This window comes from Tetranychus urticae, chromosome 1 (assembly GCF_039701765.1).
Source record: "Tetranychus urticae isolate SD_2017Ah chromosome 1, NJAU_TeUrti_SD_1.0, whole genome shotgun sequence".
Taxonomy (NCBI): domain Eukaryota; kingdom Metazoa; phylum Arthropoda; class Arachnida; order Trombidiformes; family Tetranychidae; genus Tetranychus; species Tetranychus urticae.
In genome coordinates, this window is record NC_142958.1 from 31296399 (window position 1) to 31312579 (window position 16181).

The 16181-nt window shown below is 32.7% G+C and overlaps 5 protein-coding genes across 5 annotated transcripts; 2 read left to right on the forward strand and 3 right to left on the reverse strand.

The window, feature by feature from the left end:
• Positions 1 to 364: 364 nt before the first annotated feature.
• LOC107361716 (solute carrier family 40 member 1) lies at positions 365 to 3866 on the forward strand. The gene is made up of 4 exons (XM_089266452.1): positions 365 to 502; positions 897 to 1163; positions 1370 to 1502; positions 2515 to 3866. Exons 1-4 carry the CDS (start codon positions 455 to 457, stop codon positions 3435 to 3437), a joined length of 1371 nt encoding a protein of 456 aa, XP_089122578.1. The 5' UTR covers positions 365 to 454; the 3' UTR covers positions 3438 to 3866.
• LOC107361715 (TBC1 domain family member 5) lies at positions 3844 to 7182 on the reverse strand. The gene is made up of 9 exons (XM_015928584.3): positions 6590 to 7182; positions 6416 to 6524; positions 6184 to 6345; positions 5860 to 6030; positions 5581 to 5669; positions 5487 to 5507; positions 5118 to 5402; positions 4798 to 5047; positions 3844 to 4717 (listed from the first exon to the last, which is right to left on the reverse strand). The coding sequence occupies exons 1-9, from the start codon at positions 6700 to 6702 to the stop codon at positions 4055 to 4057; spliced, it is 1863 nt and encodes a 620-aa protein (XP_015784070.2). The 5' UTR covers positions 6703 to 7182; the 3' UTR covers positions 3844 to 4054.
• A 650-nt stretch (positions 7183 to 7832) lies between these two features.
• Positions 7833 to 9257, reverse strand: LOC107362148 (mite group 2 allergen Tyr p 2). The gene is made up of 2 exons (XM_015929161.3): positions 8523 to 9257; positions 7833 to 8430 (listed from the first exon to the last, which is right to left on the reverse strand). The coding sequence occupies exons 1-2, from the start codon at positions 8605 to 8607 to the stop codon at positions 8012 to 8014; spliced, it is 504 nt and encodes a 167-aa protein (XP_015784647.2). The 5' UTR covers positions 8608 to 9257; the 3' UTR covers positions 7833 to 8011.
• Positions 9258 to 9572: 315 nt separating this feature from the next.
• LOC107361741 (PRKCA-binding protein) lies at positions 9573 to 12522 on the forward strand. Its single transcript, XM_015928616.3, has 7 exons — positions 9573 to 9778; positions 10121 to 10232; positions 10326 to 10611; positions 10739 to 10855; positions 10969 to 11102; positions 11403 to 11495; positions 11579 to 12522. The coding sequence occupies exons 1-7, from the start codon at positions 9654 to 9656 to the stop codon at positions 12107 to 12109; spliced, it is 1398 nt and encodes a 465-aa protein (XP_015784102.2). The 5' UTR covers positions 9573 to 9653; the 3' UTR covers positions 12110 to 12522.
• Positions 12523 to 12940: 418 nt separating this feature from the next.
• On the reverse strand, positions 12941 to 15815 carry LOC107361740 (solute carrier family 26 member 6). Its single transcript, XM_015928615.3, has 5 exons — positions 15608 to 15815; positions 15048 to 15485; positions 14531 to 14856; positions 13663 to 14450; positions 12941 to 13605 (listed from the first exon to the last, which is right to left on the reverse strand). The coding sequence occupies exons 1-5, from the start codon at positions 15627 to 15629 to the stop codon at positions 13086 to 13088; spliced, it is 2094 nt and encodes a 697-aa protein (XP_015784101.2). The 5' UTR covers positions 15630 to 15815; the 3' UTR covers positions 12941 to 13085.
• Between the last annotated feature and the right edge of the window lie 366 nt (positions 15816 to 16181).

Consider the following 16181-nt stretch of genomic DNA (forward strand, 5'->3'; position numbering starts at 1 on the left):
GAATTATCAATCATCGAGTCTCAATATGCTGTTACTGTTCAGATGATTTACTTTCTCGATTCTGTTTAGGACTGATCAACATCAAGGATTAACCATGACGGTAAAGCTGAGCAATTAATCCAGTCAATGTGACTAACTTTATCGTCACTGCAAATCAATGAAATAATAGAAGATAAATTTGATGGAAAAATTGTAGCTCACTGAGTGAGATATTGATTGTTCAGTGAGAAACTAGGAAAACAAAAACAAGTTAATCAATGTGAGTTAATACATAAGTAAATTAAAAACAATTTAGAGAGGTAACAAAGCAAAGTAGCAATTTAAATAAATAGCGAAGACAATTTGGTTTACAGTTCATTTCTTATTAAACGTTTCATGTTACAATTTTACCTCTTAATGTTTACTTGCTTGCTGGATAAGCCAATAATAATTACTGCGTTGACTGATTTGTATTATGGACTATCGTTATAAATTATATCTAAATCGTTTATTGTCATCATGGGTTAGTATTTAAATTAAAACAATTGAAATGTAATTTATAGTTATAATCAGAAATATTGAGGCACTCTGTTAAATAATGTTACCAGGTGGAGTGAGAGAGCATTGCTCTAACAAGTCTTGTAAGTGAAGAAATGGATATCAATGAAAAGTTATGACATTAAACATTGATATTAATTTTTAATACATTTATATTAAGCTCTGAGTGTTGATTTCAGTGTTAATTGTCCCACGAAAGTATATTTAATTCTGATTATTGCCTAAGTTGCGAATCAATTACCGTTTCTGAATCAGTCTAACATTTTGTTTCTTTTTTCATTTGGTGCAAAAATCTTACTTTACAATGGAAATGTGTTTTGTGATTCATTTTTGGTGGTCGTTTCGTTTGTTGGATACAGGGTGATCGAACTTGGGAATTTGCAATCGGACTATATTTGATTAAATTGTATCCTTCATCGTTATTGTTAACTGCTATCCAAGGAATCCTCGCATCAAGTGCTACTATTATTTTGGCTCCAATATTTGGTCGTTGGATAACAAAAGCTTCAAGGATTCAAGAAGTAAAAATATGTCTCATCATTCAGAATGGTGCTGTGGTTATCAGTTCAGCTTTTGTCGCTCTTTTCTTTCTCCAAGACCAGATTGAGGACGAATCAATTAGAAATGTAAATTAATTTTATCTCATCTCAACTTAATTTCCATTCAATAGGTTTTCGTGTTTACTGAGCTTTATTTAATGTAACTCTCAAATTGCAGTGTTTTTGTTGCAAGTACAGTTGTATTTGTTGATGCTCTAAACCTATCCTTGTGTGTATACCATTACAATCATAATACAAGAATGATAATCGATTTTTCTGTATTTTGTACTTAGGCTATAGCATTCGTGGCACCCATCGTATTGGTGGGATTTTCCTTAATTTCCCAAGTAACGAGCGCTGGCTATACGCTTTGCCTGGAAAAAGATTGGCTCGTGACGCTAGCTGAAGATGAAAAGAGATTAACAGGTGAGTCCAGGTTATACGAATATATATTGATGATGGATCGAAATTTCCATCAAGGTCAAGAGCTAGTATTCGTTCATCCTGCTTTAATAATATTTCTCATGTTTCCAAAAGGCATTGATCATATAATTTGAAATCCTCATTATAAAGCTTACAAGCATTAAATTGGTGTCCTTCCCTTATTTTATGGTAGCAAAAGTATTGGGAATTGAACTTTCACAAATTTTCAATCAAAAATTTGCAATTCATTTGAAAATTTACAAAAGATCACTCGAGCATCATAGTTTAGTTTCATAGCTTATTTCTTGCAGATTAGTTAGGCCCGATTTCAATGTTGTATCTTGTTCCTACTATAAGATTTTCAAGATCCGTTAATGAAAACTTGAACTTCATTTATAACTCTTATTATAAGGTTAATTGTCCAAAATATGGCAGTTAACTGATTAATAAAGAGATCTTTGAGATTTCTATTCAAATCAATGTTTTAAAGTGAGTTAGCAATTTGTGTTTGAACTCAAAACCCTGATAAATACAGTCAAATCGTCATTATTCATAGTTAAATTGAATTTTCCCAATACTTTTGCACTAAGCTTTAGATTGAATGAGCGATCAGCGAGTTGTATAGATAAATCATGGTTCCAGTGATAAAAAACTCTGTTTACCTTCAAATACTTGTCGATGCTAGATGAACGGAAAAATCCAACAAAAATTGGAAATCTTCCGGTATTATAATATCGATAAGCTAGTTGAATCGATCACAGTGGTTGCAATATCTAATCAAAATGAGATCTCTACTATGTTTTTTTTATTTATTACTTTCATCAGTGAATGAGCCTAATGAGTTCAAACTCCTGTTTACTATTTGGCTCATGTTAAATTTGATCACGTAACTCTGCTAATCAGTTATATCTAGCTCATGGATAGTTTGATAAGTCAAATCAAAACAAGAATGAACCAATTGATTAATGAAAATCCTGCTAATTGACATTTCTATGTTTTCTCCTTTTTCCAACAGATCTAAATGCCATGTTAAGGCGAATAGACTTATCATGTCAAACTGTTGCTCCTTTCCTGGTCGGTTTTCTGATGCAATTCTCAGAATTAGCATCTGCTGTGTTTTTCTTGGTCTGGAATGCTTTCTCAGGATTTGGCGAATATGCAGTTCTCAAATCCCTTTACAATCAAGGTATTCCTGCTCTTTTGGAGCCCAAAAAAGACAAGCCTGAGCTGAGCAATGAACTGAGTTTCTTTGACTTCGATGCTTTGAAAAAATATTGGAAATCCTTTTCTCTTCCTGGAGTAGCCTTTGGTTTAGTTTATCTATCAATTTTGGGCTTTGATTCAGTTACCGTTGGTTTCATGACAAGTCAAGGTGTTGAGGAAGGACTCATTGGAATAGTAAGCTTATTTGGAGCTATTTTCGGTATTCTGGGTACCCTGGTTTTCCAATGGTCTGCAGCACGTATTGGCCTTCGATTAACTGGTCTTATTGGATACACAATTGATTTACTTGCTCTATCATTATGTCTTGTAATCGCTATCAGTCCAAATTGGTTCGGATGGAACTGGGGTTCTATGACTGCTCCAATTATTCTGTTCCTCATTGGTATCGCTGTTTCTCGTGCTGGCCTTTGGACTATTGACTTGTCAGTTAACCAATTGATTCAAACACAATCCACAAAACCGGCTTTAATTGGCGGAGTACAAACCAGTGTAAATATTTTTGCTGAATTGACCAAATTCACTGTAGTTGCTTTTATTCCTGCGTTGGAAAACTTTTGGATCCTAATTATTGTATCATATTTGTCAATCACTTTGGGTGGCATTTTGTTTGCTTTATACACTTATCGCTGTCGAGATATTACTCCACCAGAAACTACAGCGCTCACGGAAAAGTCTAAAATTGCTTATGGAACTTTGACTGAGACAAAATCTTGATATTTATCTAGTAAAAGCCATAGCCATAAAAAGATCAATTGTTAATTTCCTTAGCTATCGAGAACGGGAAATTAACACAAAAAATATTTTTCATCAATGGTTAAAACCATAGCAATAGCTGAAGCATTTAAGTAACTATAATATAATAATGCCATCACTTAAAATATTTGGTCATCAATAACGCCATATCTATCTCAAGTATTAATATTTTTAGAAGTTTCTCAAAACTTCAACGGGTCCTGTATTTAACCTGAACTTACTGTCAATATTTTATCTGAATTTTGTTATAATTTGTATTTCTGTTTTGTGAATATATCAAAGTTTATTACGAGTGCCTTAAATTATATCAATTTTTTGTTGACAAGAATTGAGAGTTTTAACTATGTAAAAACACAAAGGTTGCAAATAAAAGTACAAATATGCATAGCATTTATTTTCTGCTATTTTCTTTTACCCCAAAATTGTCAACAAATACTGTCAGATGCAAAAGTAATGAAAATATGGTGATTGAGAAAATCATTTTCCTGTTTCAACAATTTACAAAAAAAGACAGTTTGAATGTCTTCAAAAGCAATTCAAACTAGCAGCTTATTCATAACAAAATTATCAAAAACTATCTAATCAATCTCGTTCAATTTTAAGGTACCTTTAAGAAGGTCTCTTGCGATTTTAAGTTTAGCAACGGCGAGAAAGATAACATCATTATTTTTGAGCTCTTCTTCAGCTAAAGTTTTCTGCAAAATATCGATTTGGTTGGTTAACAGTTCACAACAATAGTCTAGCTCTTTTCCATTGAGATTTGTTGGTTTGTTGAATGATTTCATTTCTTGAGTTTTTTTCTTGAACAAAACAGAAGGAAAACTGGGAGTTAGTTGTGGTGAATAACCAGAAGAAGGTCCATCATCAGAAGACAAAGGATGTGCAAGTGGATGATCCACTACTTTTGTGGGAGAGGATGATCCATTTTGGGATTGTCGCTGCGATACTGGTTGAAGCTGGTGTGCATGTGATTGTCCAGATTGTGGTTTTTCACTGATACTACTTTTTTGTTGATTTGTAACTTGATTTTTAGAAGTGTTAACTTGTAATATAGGCAGTGTTTTAGGGCGGTTAGGTGTTTTAGCTGAATCGGTGTTTCGTTCAGATATTTCTCGAGATGATGAGCTCGTTGAAGGAACTGGTTTTTGTTCAATTACGTCAGGAAGAATGACATGGATAGGACTTGGTGTCACTTCGATAGGATGGACCCCGACTGTGTACCCATGAGGCTCAGGGTGGTTCTTTGAGGGGAAAAATAAACAGTCAATTAGTTATGGTCGGATTGAATTTTTACAAATTTAAATTGTTAAAATTAACTTACAATAGGATCTCTTAAGTGAAGAGCTAAATCAAGAATATATTGAGTATCAGGTACACTTGGATATCTCATTAAATGATTCATACACTGAGAGTAATTACTGGAAAGAAGTAAATCGCGAATAACTATTAACATAGCGGTAAATATGTAATCGCATAAGGAAAAGGAAATTCCATCCGAGAAAATGGCATCCCAGATGACTAGAAGATCTTGCAGAGAAAATTCACGACCAAAAAGTAGTCTTAACCATCGACTGAAAGGAAAGAAATTAGTTATTTTAATCGCTTTTTTTATTTATTTTCATCTTGATTTAATTTACTTACATTCCGAATATTTGCGGTTCGATTTGCATGTTGAAGAGATGGAAAAATAATTCAGAATCAACTCTTTTCAAAATTTTTTCATAAATCAATCTCAGTTTGATTCCTAAGACGGAACACGAGCTAGGCTCTAAGGATGTTGAGAATGGCTCAAAGTTGATGGAATCCATTTTGAATGAAATCATTTCATGACTATACCAAGGTTCAACCGTTTCCATAACTTGTCGGAACATGATATAAGTATCGTGCTCGAGATATTCTTGATTGAGAAGCTCTTCGATTTCATTTCTGTAAAGAAATAATAAATTGGATACCATAAATGAAAACAATATCACGATAATGATTATTATTGTCACAACTATTATCGCTTACCGAGTAGATTCATCAGCACTCCTAAAAAAATAGAAAAATAAAATGAATAGGAGATTTTGAATGCAATAAAAAAATCAAATTAGAAATAGCTTACTCTAGAAGGTGCAATTCTTTTGCATGTAATAAGGCTTGCTGGTCTGAGTTTACCACGAAAAGGATGGGGGCCAAAAGCTCATGCATTCCCTGGGAAAACAGAAAAGATTCAGCGAAAAAAATTCATTAGTACTCTATGATAATGGTGATTAGATAAGTACGATAAACATAAAATTATCTTGAGAGCTTGGCTCAAGTTAGGCAAAATTCACGAAAATTGAATTTAAAGTATGCATGGAATATACCAAAATATTATAAAATGTAGTGACGAAAATCGTACCTGCTTGTAAGTGATCTTAGGATTTTCCCGAGCAAAGTGAAATAAAATATTGCACATCATTTCTTGCATTACTGAGCTTTGGAAAAAATCAATCTCAGGAAATGTTCGGACAACATCCTGTGTTATAGTATTTTTCAACTCGTTATCTTGGAAATACTTATTCCAAACACTCTGTGTAAGAGAAACATATGAAATTTATAGTTGTCAATAGAGAAAGATCATAATATATAGAGGTTGGTGCATTTTCAAGTTTACTGGGTGGATAGAAAAGAAACTAAGCCAGTCAGTAAAAGATAATGCAAGATCAGCTGATCAGAAGTTTACCGATTCTTGTTGAGAAAGAGGATTGTTCTCCTCGAAATTGTGGTTATTATTACGGTATGGATTTGTGTCATATTTATTGCGAATAGCCTGGTACTCTTCTCTGAATGTCCGTGTTGTTGTTACCCATTCTTCAGATCGATCAGGCAAACAGTCAAGATAAATCTAGAAGAAGAAAAAGCACCAATTAATTTTAGTCTAGAGAAACTAACAACGGAAAAATAATGGTACAAACCCTCCAAGCAATGCTTCGAAAGCGACAACTCCTCAATTCACCTTTGATAGCTCGTCTCTTCAACTTGGCCAGGAAATTATCTTGTTTGAATGTTTTGATATACTCGTCTCTGTATAGAAAGATGATTGGAAGAAGAGATCAGAAATGAACAGGATAGCGAAAAATGGCACTTACACATAATAGCTTGAAGATTCCTTTCGAGATTGTTTTCTCTCCAACACTATTTCTGAAGCAAATAGCGATTCATCAAATGAATCATCCAATGATTTAGAAGACATGGTTAACATCAACAATAAACACAACAACTGGTAAACCCAATCACATGAACCAAACAAAAAGCAGGGTTACTCTGCAAGAGTAATACAACCGAGTGATGAACTTAAAGAAGACCAGTTAGCTGTGAATGGATGAATTTAAATCATTATCACTAAAGACAGAATTAGCTATGTCTATTAGTGATTAAAAAAGTAGATTAAGTGTCAGAATAACAGTTGAATATCTGAAAGAAATAAATCTTGTTGGAGAAAAGTAAATGTATTGAAACAATATGGAACAAATGTTTACAATGTTGGTAGCTTTTCACCTAAAAAAGAAAGTAATATCTGAGACTCTTTAATCACAATTCTATGGAATCTCAACCAAGGGTGACAACTGTTAACTGATCATGATAATAAAAAGATTAATTTAATTTGATAATTCACATTAAAGAATAAACTAGCAGTTTTGATGATGATAGCTTTGTGTATAGCTGTTGTTGATACAGACCAACGAAAATAAGTCTACAATATACAGGCAGAGACACAGAGATAAAGGTAGAGAGAAGGAGAGTTGCAGAGCCAGAACAATTTTTGTTAACCAGAAAGCTATATGAGATAAATTAGGTAATGCTAGGTTAATTAATGTACAGGATTAAACTGGAAATCTGTTAATTATGATTCATTGATGAAACTGGCTTCGCATTGACACATAACGTTATGAATGATCAAATTATAGTAAAAAATAGAAACCTAATGTCAGATGGTTAAAAATCTGTCGCAACTCAATCACATGTACAGTCGTTCAGAAATAATTATTTGATCATTAGATTAGATGTCAAATTAGGTAAAAGATGATTAAATGTTATAAATTGATCCAAAAATTAGCGATGATCCATGATTGTTTCCAGAAAATTAGAATCATAACAAAATAATTTATGAAATATTGCAATTAGATCGATGTAAAGTTCAGCCGTGCTACTCGTACAATTAATTGAGTAATATTTATTTCAGCAACCAAATTTTCTCTGAGTATAGCGATTAATATAATTTTTTTACTTTAATTAATCAAAATGAAAAATTTGAATTACGTGGTTCATTGATTCTATGGCAACATCTATCTGGCAAAAATCTCATTGATAACATGTTTTTTTTTGTTTACATTTAAAGGTTACTCTTTTTAATCGTGTTTTTATATCTTACTCATTTATTCCTTAATCGTGAATTACATTTTAGATAATTACAATTTTGTATCGATTAACATGGAAGCTATTTACAGTGGATTTAATAAGAGGGCCAGATGATTAAAACAAGTCAAAAACTGGAAAGTGATGACAACCGACTAATCAATGGCCAGCCTATTCCCAAAGATACTGAACCCTCCGCTCACCTCCAATGGTACACTTATGCAGCCAATACTGTACCCCCAGAAGGTTGATAAAGTAAAATGATAAACACCTTTAACTGTTGGTAACAAAGGGTCCACGTAAAAGTCGTAAATATATGTGTAATTTTGGCCTTTCTTGAGAGGACAGTTTAATCCATGGTTGTTGCAGGCATCTCGATCTAGAAAGGGCAGTGGTAAAGATATTGGTAGAGTTGATGATTGTCTACTAACATCGGCGTAAACATAGTTTGAATCAAATGGAGCAACAAAATCAACTTCAATATGAGCCGTTTTACCACGAACTAAAACGCAAGGGTCAACATTGTCTTTACACCCATCAATTCGTAACTCATGTGTTTTACCACCTTGAAGATCTGACCAAGAAAGGACCAATGGAAGAAGTAGAGAAGAAAATACAATCAATGAATTAAAATAACCAACAAAGATACAAAATAGGAATACTTACCACAAGAGGAAAATTTAAGCTTGATACAATCATACAAGTGGTATTGGAAGTTTATCAAAGCCACAATTAACAAAAACTGATTCATGGTAGAATCAATCCTTTGGAGTTGTGATAGGAAAACTGACAATCAATAAACTTGATTTTGTTTTTATACAATATTTACCGGTCTGTAATGATATAACCTAAGTTGTAAGTCATCGACAAATTTCTAGGTTATTCATATTAAGGTTGAACGGTCATTACCTTGATTTATTTTTATTAGTTATTCCAATGCCATTCAATATATTTTCACCACTGTATTCATAAATTTTGTAATATTCTTAACCTACCAGACTGAAAATTATCCATGAAAATATTGTCTGCTTGTAAATATTTTTCACAGTTTAGCTGCAATTTCAAACTTACTGATAAATCATTCATTGATATAATACTTTGTAATACATAGTAATTGTACATTCAAAAAGCTGTTATTAGATTTTTGCTGTTTTATAATAATGTTGTTTATATCGAGGTAATGTCCTAACCTCGTTTATCTGGCTACAGTTAATTTCATTATTTTGATGTCAATTTCAAACATGATTTCAATAAGTGTAAATAATTGGAATCACATTGTTTCATCCATAACTATGCATGCTGTTTGAAACATTACTGTACAATCAAACAAATTCAATGTATTTGCTTTGAACAAGTCTATTCAAACACATGTTAGTTTCTTAATAATATTATTCTTTAACAATTAAATCGCACTTTATATCTTAATCTTTGCAATTCCCTAAATATCAAAACATCTTGTGATGTCCTAACCAAAAGAAGAGATAGGAAATGGCATCAGACGATGTTTTTACATGGCTTTTCATGACATTAAACGAAATTATAACAAAAAATTTGTCTTTGAATATTTTCATTCAAAAACCGTAGATGACTTTAATCAGCGCCACCAGACAATTAATCAAACAATTAATAAAAGCTAGGGATCATGTGACAAGAAACCAGAAGCGTTACTTCAACCGCAAAATAAGTTACTCTTCAAATTTATTTTAACACTTATGCTAATCCATAGCAGTGTGAATTACTGTTAACACCGAGTGACACTCGATTCACTTAAGTGGATTAAATAATTAATTTATAACAATGTCGGGTGGATTAGCTGGGGAACCTTCTGGTGCCTTTGGTTTTACTCAATATCACCTTCTTCCCGAACATGACCCTGATTTTGATGATGACATATGGTTAGATAATATGATTGAAGACAGAAGGTAAGTCACTGTTAATTTTATTTAAATTATTAATCTATGGATTTTCTACCACATTCTCAACGTATCTATATTTGAGCTTGAAATGTTCAGTTTCAAGACAATTCCTTTTTAACTGTTGGCAATGATTCACTTCTGGTTTTCGTCATCAATCTCACCATCGTGTTTTCCACTAGCTAACCTGTGAATTTCCCTGCATGTTTCCTTTACCAACATCTACATTACCGTTTAAAATTAAAATAGTGATTTACTCATTTTTCAGTGTTTAATTTTAATTTGTTAATTAACCAATTACAAAATTTTATTGGGAAATTTCAATCCCCAATATATTTGTTTCTTTTACAGGGGAATGAAGGTAACCAATGGAACAGTAACATTAGAGAAAGATTCACGGAACATGATTGGGATTAGCATTGGTGGTGGAGCTCCTCATTGTCCATGCATTTACATTGTTCAGGTAATGAAACCACACCAGCTTTTAAACACGCCGATTTTTAAATTTAACTCACTAAATTATAAATCGCATCACTTTTTTTTCTCTGATGACTAGGTTTTTGATAACACACCTGTAGCTTTTGACGGTACTTTGGAGTCTGGAGATGAAATTGTAGGTATAAATGGTCACAATGTTAAAGGTAAATCAAAGATTGAGGTGGCTCAAATGATCAAAGACACACTTGGACCCGTTTCATTCAATTACAATAAACTGCATGCTGACCCTAAACAAGGTAAAAGCTTGGACATTATTCTTAAAAAAGTGAAACATCGTATTTGCGAGAAAATGAGTTCTGACACTGCTGACGCACTTGGATTAAGCCGAGCTATTCTTTGTAATGGTAAGTGTCGCTCTAATCTCATCACTACCAGAAAACCATCAAAATTACCTACGAAGATAAATTTTAGTTTTACCATTGTAATGCTGTTTATTTTGATGGCTAATTATGATTTTCATTCTGTTCACAGATAGTTTAATTAGGAAATTGGAAGAGCTCGAACTTATGGAGCTTATGTATAAAGGTATAATTGAAAGAACTCGTGATCTTCTGAAAGCCCACCTTGAAGTTTGTCATGTTTACAAAGGTATGATCTAGATTTTGAATATTTTAGTTTCAACATCTCATATTCAAATATTTAACATTTAATTGCTCAACACAAAATATCCGAATCTTAACTGTACTTTTTTTTGTTTGAAGCCTTTGGAGATTTATTCACTGAGATTGGAGTCAAAGACATTAACCCAGAATCGAGTAAAGCTTTCATCCAATTTGGTGAAGTTCATCGATCTTTGGAGAAACAGGGTATAACAATGATTCGCCAAATGAAACCTGTAAGCCAATCAGTGTTGAATCAGAAATACCAAGTAACCTGACTATAATCTGAATAGAATCTAGTTGTCATTATATAAATAGCTTAATTGTGTCTTAAGTTAAGTATCGGATAGTTTGACAAAATTATAGAAGTAAAAACTAGTGCATATCAAATACAGCTGAGTTCAGGTTAACTCTGTTACATTTTGAAACATAGTAAAGGTCTTTTCCTATCGGTAACTGTGATTGAACCAGAAAAGGAAACGCCATTTGAATAAATTTCTATCATTAATCAATCTTAAATTTAAATTTTACTGTAGCTTGTTGAGGATTTGAACACATTTCTTAATAAAGCTGTGCCAGATACGCGATTAACGATTAAAAAGTATGGTGATGTTAAAATGGAATATCTGGTTTGTATTTTTAAATTAAGCCTTTTATATCTCTATCAATATTGATACTTTTTTGTAATATAATTTTATTTTTTGCTTTACAGTCATATTGTTTGAAAGTCAAAGAGATGGACGACGAAGAATACGATTGCCAAAACATAAATATCCCACTTTATCGAGTAGAGACGGGAAATTACGAGTACCGTTTAATCTTGAGATGTCGCCAGGAAGCTAGGAAAAGATTTGCTGCTTTAAGATCTGATGTTTTGATCAAACTTGAATTACTTGATTCCCGCCATGTTCAGGATATTGTTTCAGCACTACAAAGGCTCAATTCAACAATGTCTAATCTACACTTAGAGTATCATCGACTTTTTGAGAGTCATCGTTCATTTCCAGTTGAAATTGCTTTAACAACAAATTGGTCTATGACTTTACCTGAGGACAATTTAGATTCCCATGAAGAATCTGATTTAGGTGAAGATGCCTTGAATCAAACAGACATTGAATCAGTTTACCACAAACCTTTGACAAATTTTGGCCAATCATCCCACGAAAGTTACATTGAGAATCCAGCCATTGGAAACTTTACCGCTGATGATCTTTTACACGACATTTACCGCAATTTTACATAACTAATAACCAAACCAACCAGATCAATTGAAAATCAAACACATACCTACTACTACTCCATCAATAATTTAAATCCATTTAATCCATAATTAACTGAAGTCATTTATATCTTGTACTACTTTGGATAACTGCAAACACAAAGTATTTTCATCAGCAATTCTAAATTAATATAAACTGAAAACAATCATTGATGAAAACACTTACAATTATATTGGTGCAATAATCAAACATACGAAAAAATGTCTTTTCACTAACACCGTGTTACTTAATATTTGTGACACACTAAACATCATTTAATACCATATTACACTGGATCTAGGTGTTGACTTGTTTATTTCAATATGAAAATCATAATGTATTTAAAAACTGATGCATAATCATCTCAATTAAAGGTGATACTAATTCATAAACTAAATGCTAAACTCAATTTATTAATTGAATACAAATCTGAAACGGTTTACTTACTGCATAATTTACTTTAACTTTCGAGTTTAAAGTCGGCTTTTCAGATACAAATCAATGTCTTTGAGGTTGGATACCCAGTGCGTCAGCATAAAGAATACTGTTTTCTTATGATTCAAACTTATCTGTTGAATTATTGACCAGGTTCCATCAGATAAGACTAGTCATTGACTCATGTAGAGTAGAGTATCGTCAATTGATTAACCTTTTGCTAAAACTTTCCCAAAGATCAAACATTCGTTCAAACATTTTTTTATAAACCCTTCTAACTGATTGACCAATTGACCATTATTTTTACGCAAAGCTTGGATTGGTTTTTTTCTTGGATAGATTACCGTTTGGGGTATCAATTAAATAATAAACGTTGAATATTAAATGTTCAAAGTTAATTTGGATTATAATTTTTTACAGATTACATTATTGATTTGAATTATTTAGTTTGTTTGTATTTACAATACCAATGGTTTTTTCAGAATGTTTTTGATTATTTTGAAACTTTTTTCTTTCAGATGGGGTTCAGAATCTGATTGAAGATGGTATTGTGTTTGTATCATGTGATTCTGGATAATCATGTTGTAAATAATAAATGACACCATCGTGAACCATAGGAAATATAGACGAATAATCTTTTGGTAATTTATCTCGGAAAGAGGTTCTTTCAAACATTGCCATAAGAGATGCTGTACAAGATGCGAGATGACAACGAATACCAAGCTCTTTCAATGTATTAATGGCATCCAAAATGGCCTCAACACCTGATGAATCGACAAAAGCAATTGTGGAACAATCAATGATTATTGTGTTAACTGTTTGATTCAACAACTTTTTCATCTCCAATAAGTCCATCAATTGGCTGTACGTTTTTTGTAAACACAAACGGTACAAGGAGTCACGGAAATTTACTGAGTTCAGGAAGAAAAGAGCACTTGAGAAACGGAATATTTTCAATCCTGGAATCTCCTGAGCTTTAGTGAATTGAGTTATATCAACATAAATTTCAGTGGATGGAAGTAAACCTCGTATTGTTGCCTTTGGCCTGTAAAAGATAATACCAGTTAATATTGAAAGTTTGATTTTCAATTGAAGGACTTACAATATAAATTGGATGAGAAGGAAGAAAAGTGAAGAACAGATTCCAATGATTATACCATAATCGACATCAATTGCTATCACTGAGAAGAAGGTGATTGCCCAGGATAAACCTTCGAGTCTTGATATTTTCCACAATCGGACCAAGTTCGTTGACTGCATTAGCATATTTTTAAGGCAAACTAAAATAATGCATCCTAAAACACATTTGGGTAAAGAGTGAAACAAATGACCAAGATAAAGAATGATGAAGAGCAACACAACTGACGATACAATTCCAGCTAATTGTGTTTTAACTCCTGATTTATCAATCAAAAGAGTTCTACTGATTCCACTGGTAGCCGGGAAACAACCTGTAAATGAACCCAACAAATTAGCTGCACCAAGAGCTAACATTTCTTGTGACGGATCAACAATATACTTGTACTTTTTACCAAACAAGACTCCAGCAGTTAGTGTTACAGTATAACTAACCAAAGCAATCGCAGCAGCATCAGGTAATATGTCAACAACTAAATCAAGTCGAGGAGGTTTTATCTCTGGTAAACCAGACGGTATAACTCCTATCACTGGAACACCATATCTTACGTTTAAATCAAGCGCCCAAGACGCTGTAGTGGCAATAATCAAAATAAATAATTCAATGGGAATAGGAATATTTGATTTGACGCGTTTCTTAAGCCAAGGATCAAAAAACTCTTTAACAGACACCATCAAGAAGGTTGTGATTATTGATATAACCAAACATGCCAGATTGGTTGAGAGAATGTTCTTCAACACATCAAACAGAGTCTAAAGAAATGAAAAAAACACGATAATAAATGAAAAATTGGATAGTCTTATGGATTTAAAAGAATCAACTGGTTACTCACAAATATAACTTTGAGTGGTCCTGAATGTTTTGGTACTGTTATACCTAATACACTTTCCAACTGGGCCACAGCAATATGAAAGGTTGCTCCACAGGCAAAGGCTGTTAACATCTGTTCCGATAAAACCAGCGAGAGGACTCCTAATTGAAATATACCTCCGATAAGCATGAAAATGGCACAAATAAATGACAGGGTTGTAATGGCTTCTTCAATAGTTGGCGGTCGATCAAACGATGCGAGTTGGGTTGAATTAAAAGCTGCTTGTGGTACTGCACCAAGATGATTAAGCACATTACTCGTCATTATACTGGTTACTGCCATTGTACCTGATCAATATTTGGAAAGAAAGGGAAAGTTAACACTCATATTCAATCAAAAAAAAGAAGCAATTTGGCATTCTATCAATCAATTGATTTCTCACTTATTTTCTTCGTCCATTTCAATCACTGATAAACGCAATTTAACACTAAAAGGACATTAACTATCATTGTGTTGACTATGATCTGAATAGACATACCTAATGATGCATGTCTGCTTTGAGACATTAAAGCGTATATTAAGACTGGGAAAAATGAAACGTAAAGTCCATTTGCTGGGTTAGTCCCTGCTAAAAGACCATAGGCCATTCCTTGTGGTACATGAATAACAGAGACTGTTAAGCCAGAAATTATATCAGGAATTAAATAGTTTTTTATTGAATATTTCCGAATCCAGGTTATACTGGGAAATATGGTCAACAACCAGACAACTATTGGACTTTTAAGGCAAAAATTTTCAGCTGAATCAGTTACTCGAGCCATTGTACTGTCCTGTTGTCTCAAAGGTCTTCGACCAAATTTGACTTCAACATCTTGCCATTCCAATGGATTGGGTTTACTCCGTAATGATGCAAAGGAAGATTGAAATTTGGTTTCATCCTTTTTGAGTGTTGACTCCGTTAGTTCCTGAGTTGAATCTGAATAACATCAGAAAATTAAGGAAACAAAATATTAATTGTGTGATATTGATGGTAATCCATTGGCATCCATCAGAGACCAATTTCACAATAGATTCTGACGTTGAGTGAAATTGTCTAACCTGTTTTATCGTTATTATCCATGGTTATCTAATTGCTACACAAGCTCTTGATCAATTGGCACAAAGTTAAACAAAAGTGATTGTTGGATGATTAAAGACGTTAATAGTTAAGGCTTTTAACTGTTCAATGGAACCATCTTTCCTGGGGAAAATAAGAAATCAATATAAAATGCTTTGGTAATTGTTGTTGTTATGACTTGATGTTTCTCTGAATGTAATTGATTGTACGATTAACTCCGTTTTTATAATTTTACCAGTTGTTTTCAGTCAGATAATCAACATCATTGATTCTGCTCTAACTTGATTTGTGAAATTTGCTTAATCTATTTTCGCTTTTTGATATCTTAATTCTGTGCTTTAATTACCATTTTCACCTTCAATACCTTAATGAGAGGTAATAAAACAAAATTTATGCCAATGAATTTTTGATAGTGAAAATTATGAATGTCAATGATATTAATGGAAAGTATTTTCACTTGATTTAACCTCATAGACAGATCTGTCATTTTGATGATTTTAGCTTTGAATATTGGGTTAAATCAATGAAGTGTAATGTTTATAACCAATGTGATAT

Bases quoted from the DNA above. Each gene is read 5' to 3' on its own strand.
- LOC107362148 (XM_015929161.3), bottom strand. From the start codon at position 8,607: ATGAATCAGTTTTTGTTAATTGTGGCTTTGATAAACTTCCAATACCAC. The intron at 8,431-8,522 runs GTAAGTATTCCT...TTTCTTGGTCAG, and splicing joins GCTTAAATTTTCCTCTTGTG to ATCTTCAAGGTGGTAAAACA.
- LOC107361715 (XM_015928584.3), bottom strand. From the start codon at position 6,702: ATGTTAACCATGTCTTCTAAATCATTGGATGATTCATTTGATGAATCG. The intron at 6,031-6,183 runs GTAAACTTCTGA...TCTCTTACACAG, and splicing joins CTCTTTCTCAACAAGAATCG to AGTGTTTGGAATAAGTATTT. The intron at 5,048-5,117 runs GTAAGTAAATTA...CTTTCCTTTCAG, and splicing joins GAACCGCAAATATTCGGAAT to TCGATGGTTAAGACTACTTT.
- LOC107361741 (XM_015928616.3), top strand. From the start codon at position 9,654: ATGTCGGGTGGATTAGCTGGGGAACCTTCTGGTGCCTTTGGTTTTACT. The intron at 10,233-10,325 runs GTAATGAAACCA...TCTGATGACTAG, and splicing joins CATGCATTTACATTGTTCAG to GTTTTTGATAACACACCTGT. The intron at 11,103-11,402 runs GTAAGCCAATCA...ATTTTACTGTAG, and splicing joins TGATTCGCCAAATGAAACCT to CTTGTTGAGGATTTGAACAC.
- LOC107361740 (XM_015928615.3), bottom strand. From the start codon at position 15,629: ATGGATAATAACGATAAAACAG. The intron at 14,857-15,047 runs GTATGTCTATTC...AATATTGATCAG, and splicing joins AAGCAGACATGCATCATTAG to GTACAATGGCAGTAACCAGT. The intron at 13,606-13,662 runs GTAAGTCCTTCA...TATCTTTTACAG, and splicing joins CTTCTCATCCAATTTATATT to GCCAAAGGCAACAATACGAG.
- LOC107361716 (XM_089266452.1), top strand. From the start codon at position 455: ATGGACTATCGTTATAAATTATATCTAAATCGTTTATTGTCATCATGG. The intron at 503-896 runs GTTAGTATTTAA...TGTTGGATACAG, and splicing joins ATCGTTTATTGTCATCATGG to GGTGATCGAACTTGGGAATT. The intron at 1,164-1,369 runs GTAAATTAATTT...TTTTGTACTTAG, and splicing joins AGGACGAATCAATTAGAAAT to GCTATAGCATTCGTGGCACC.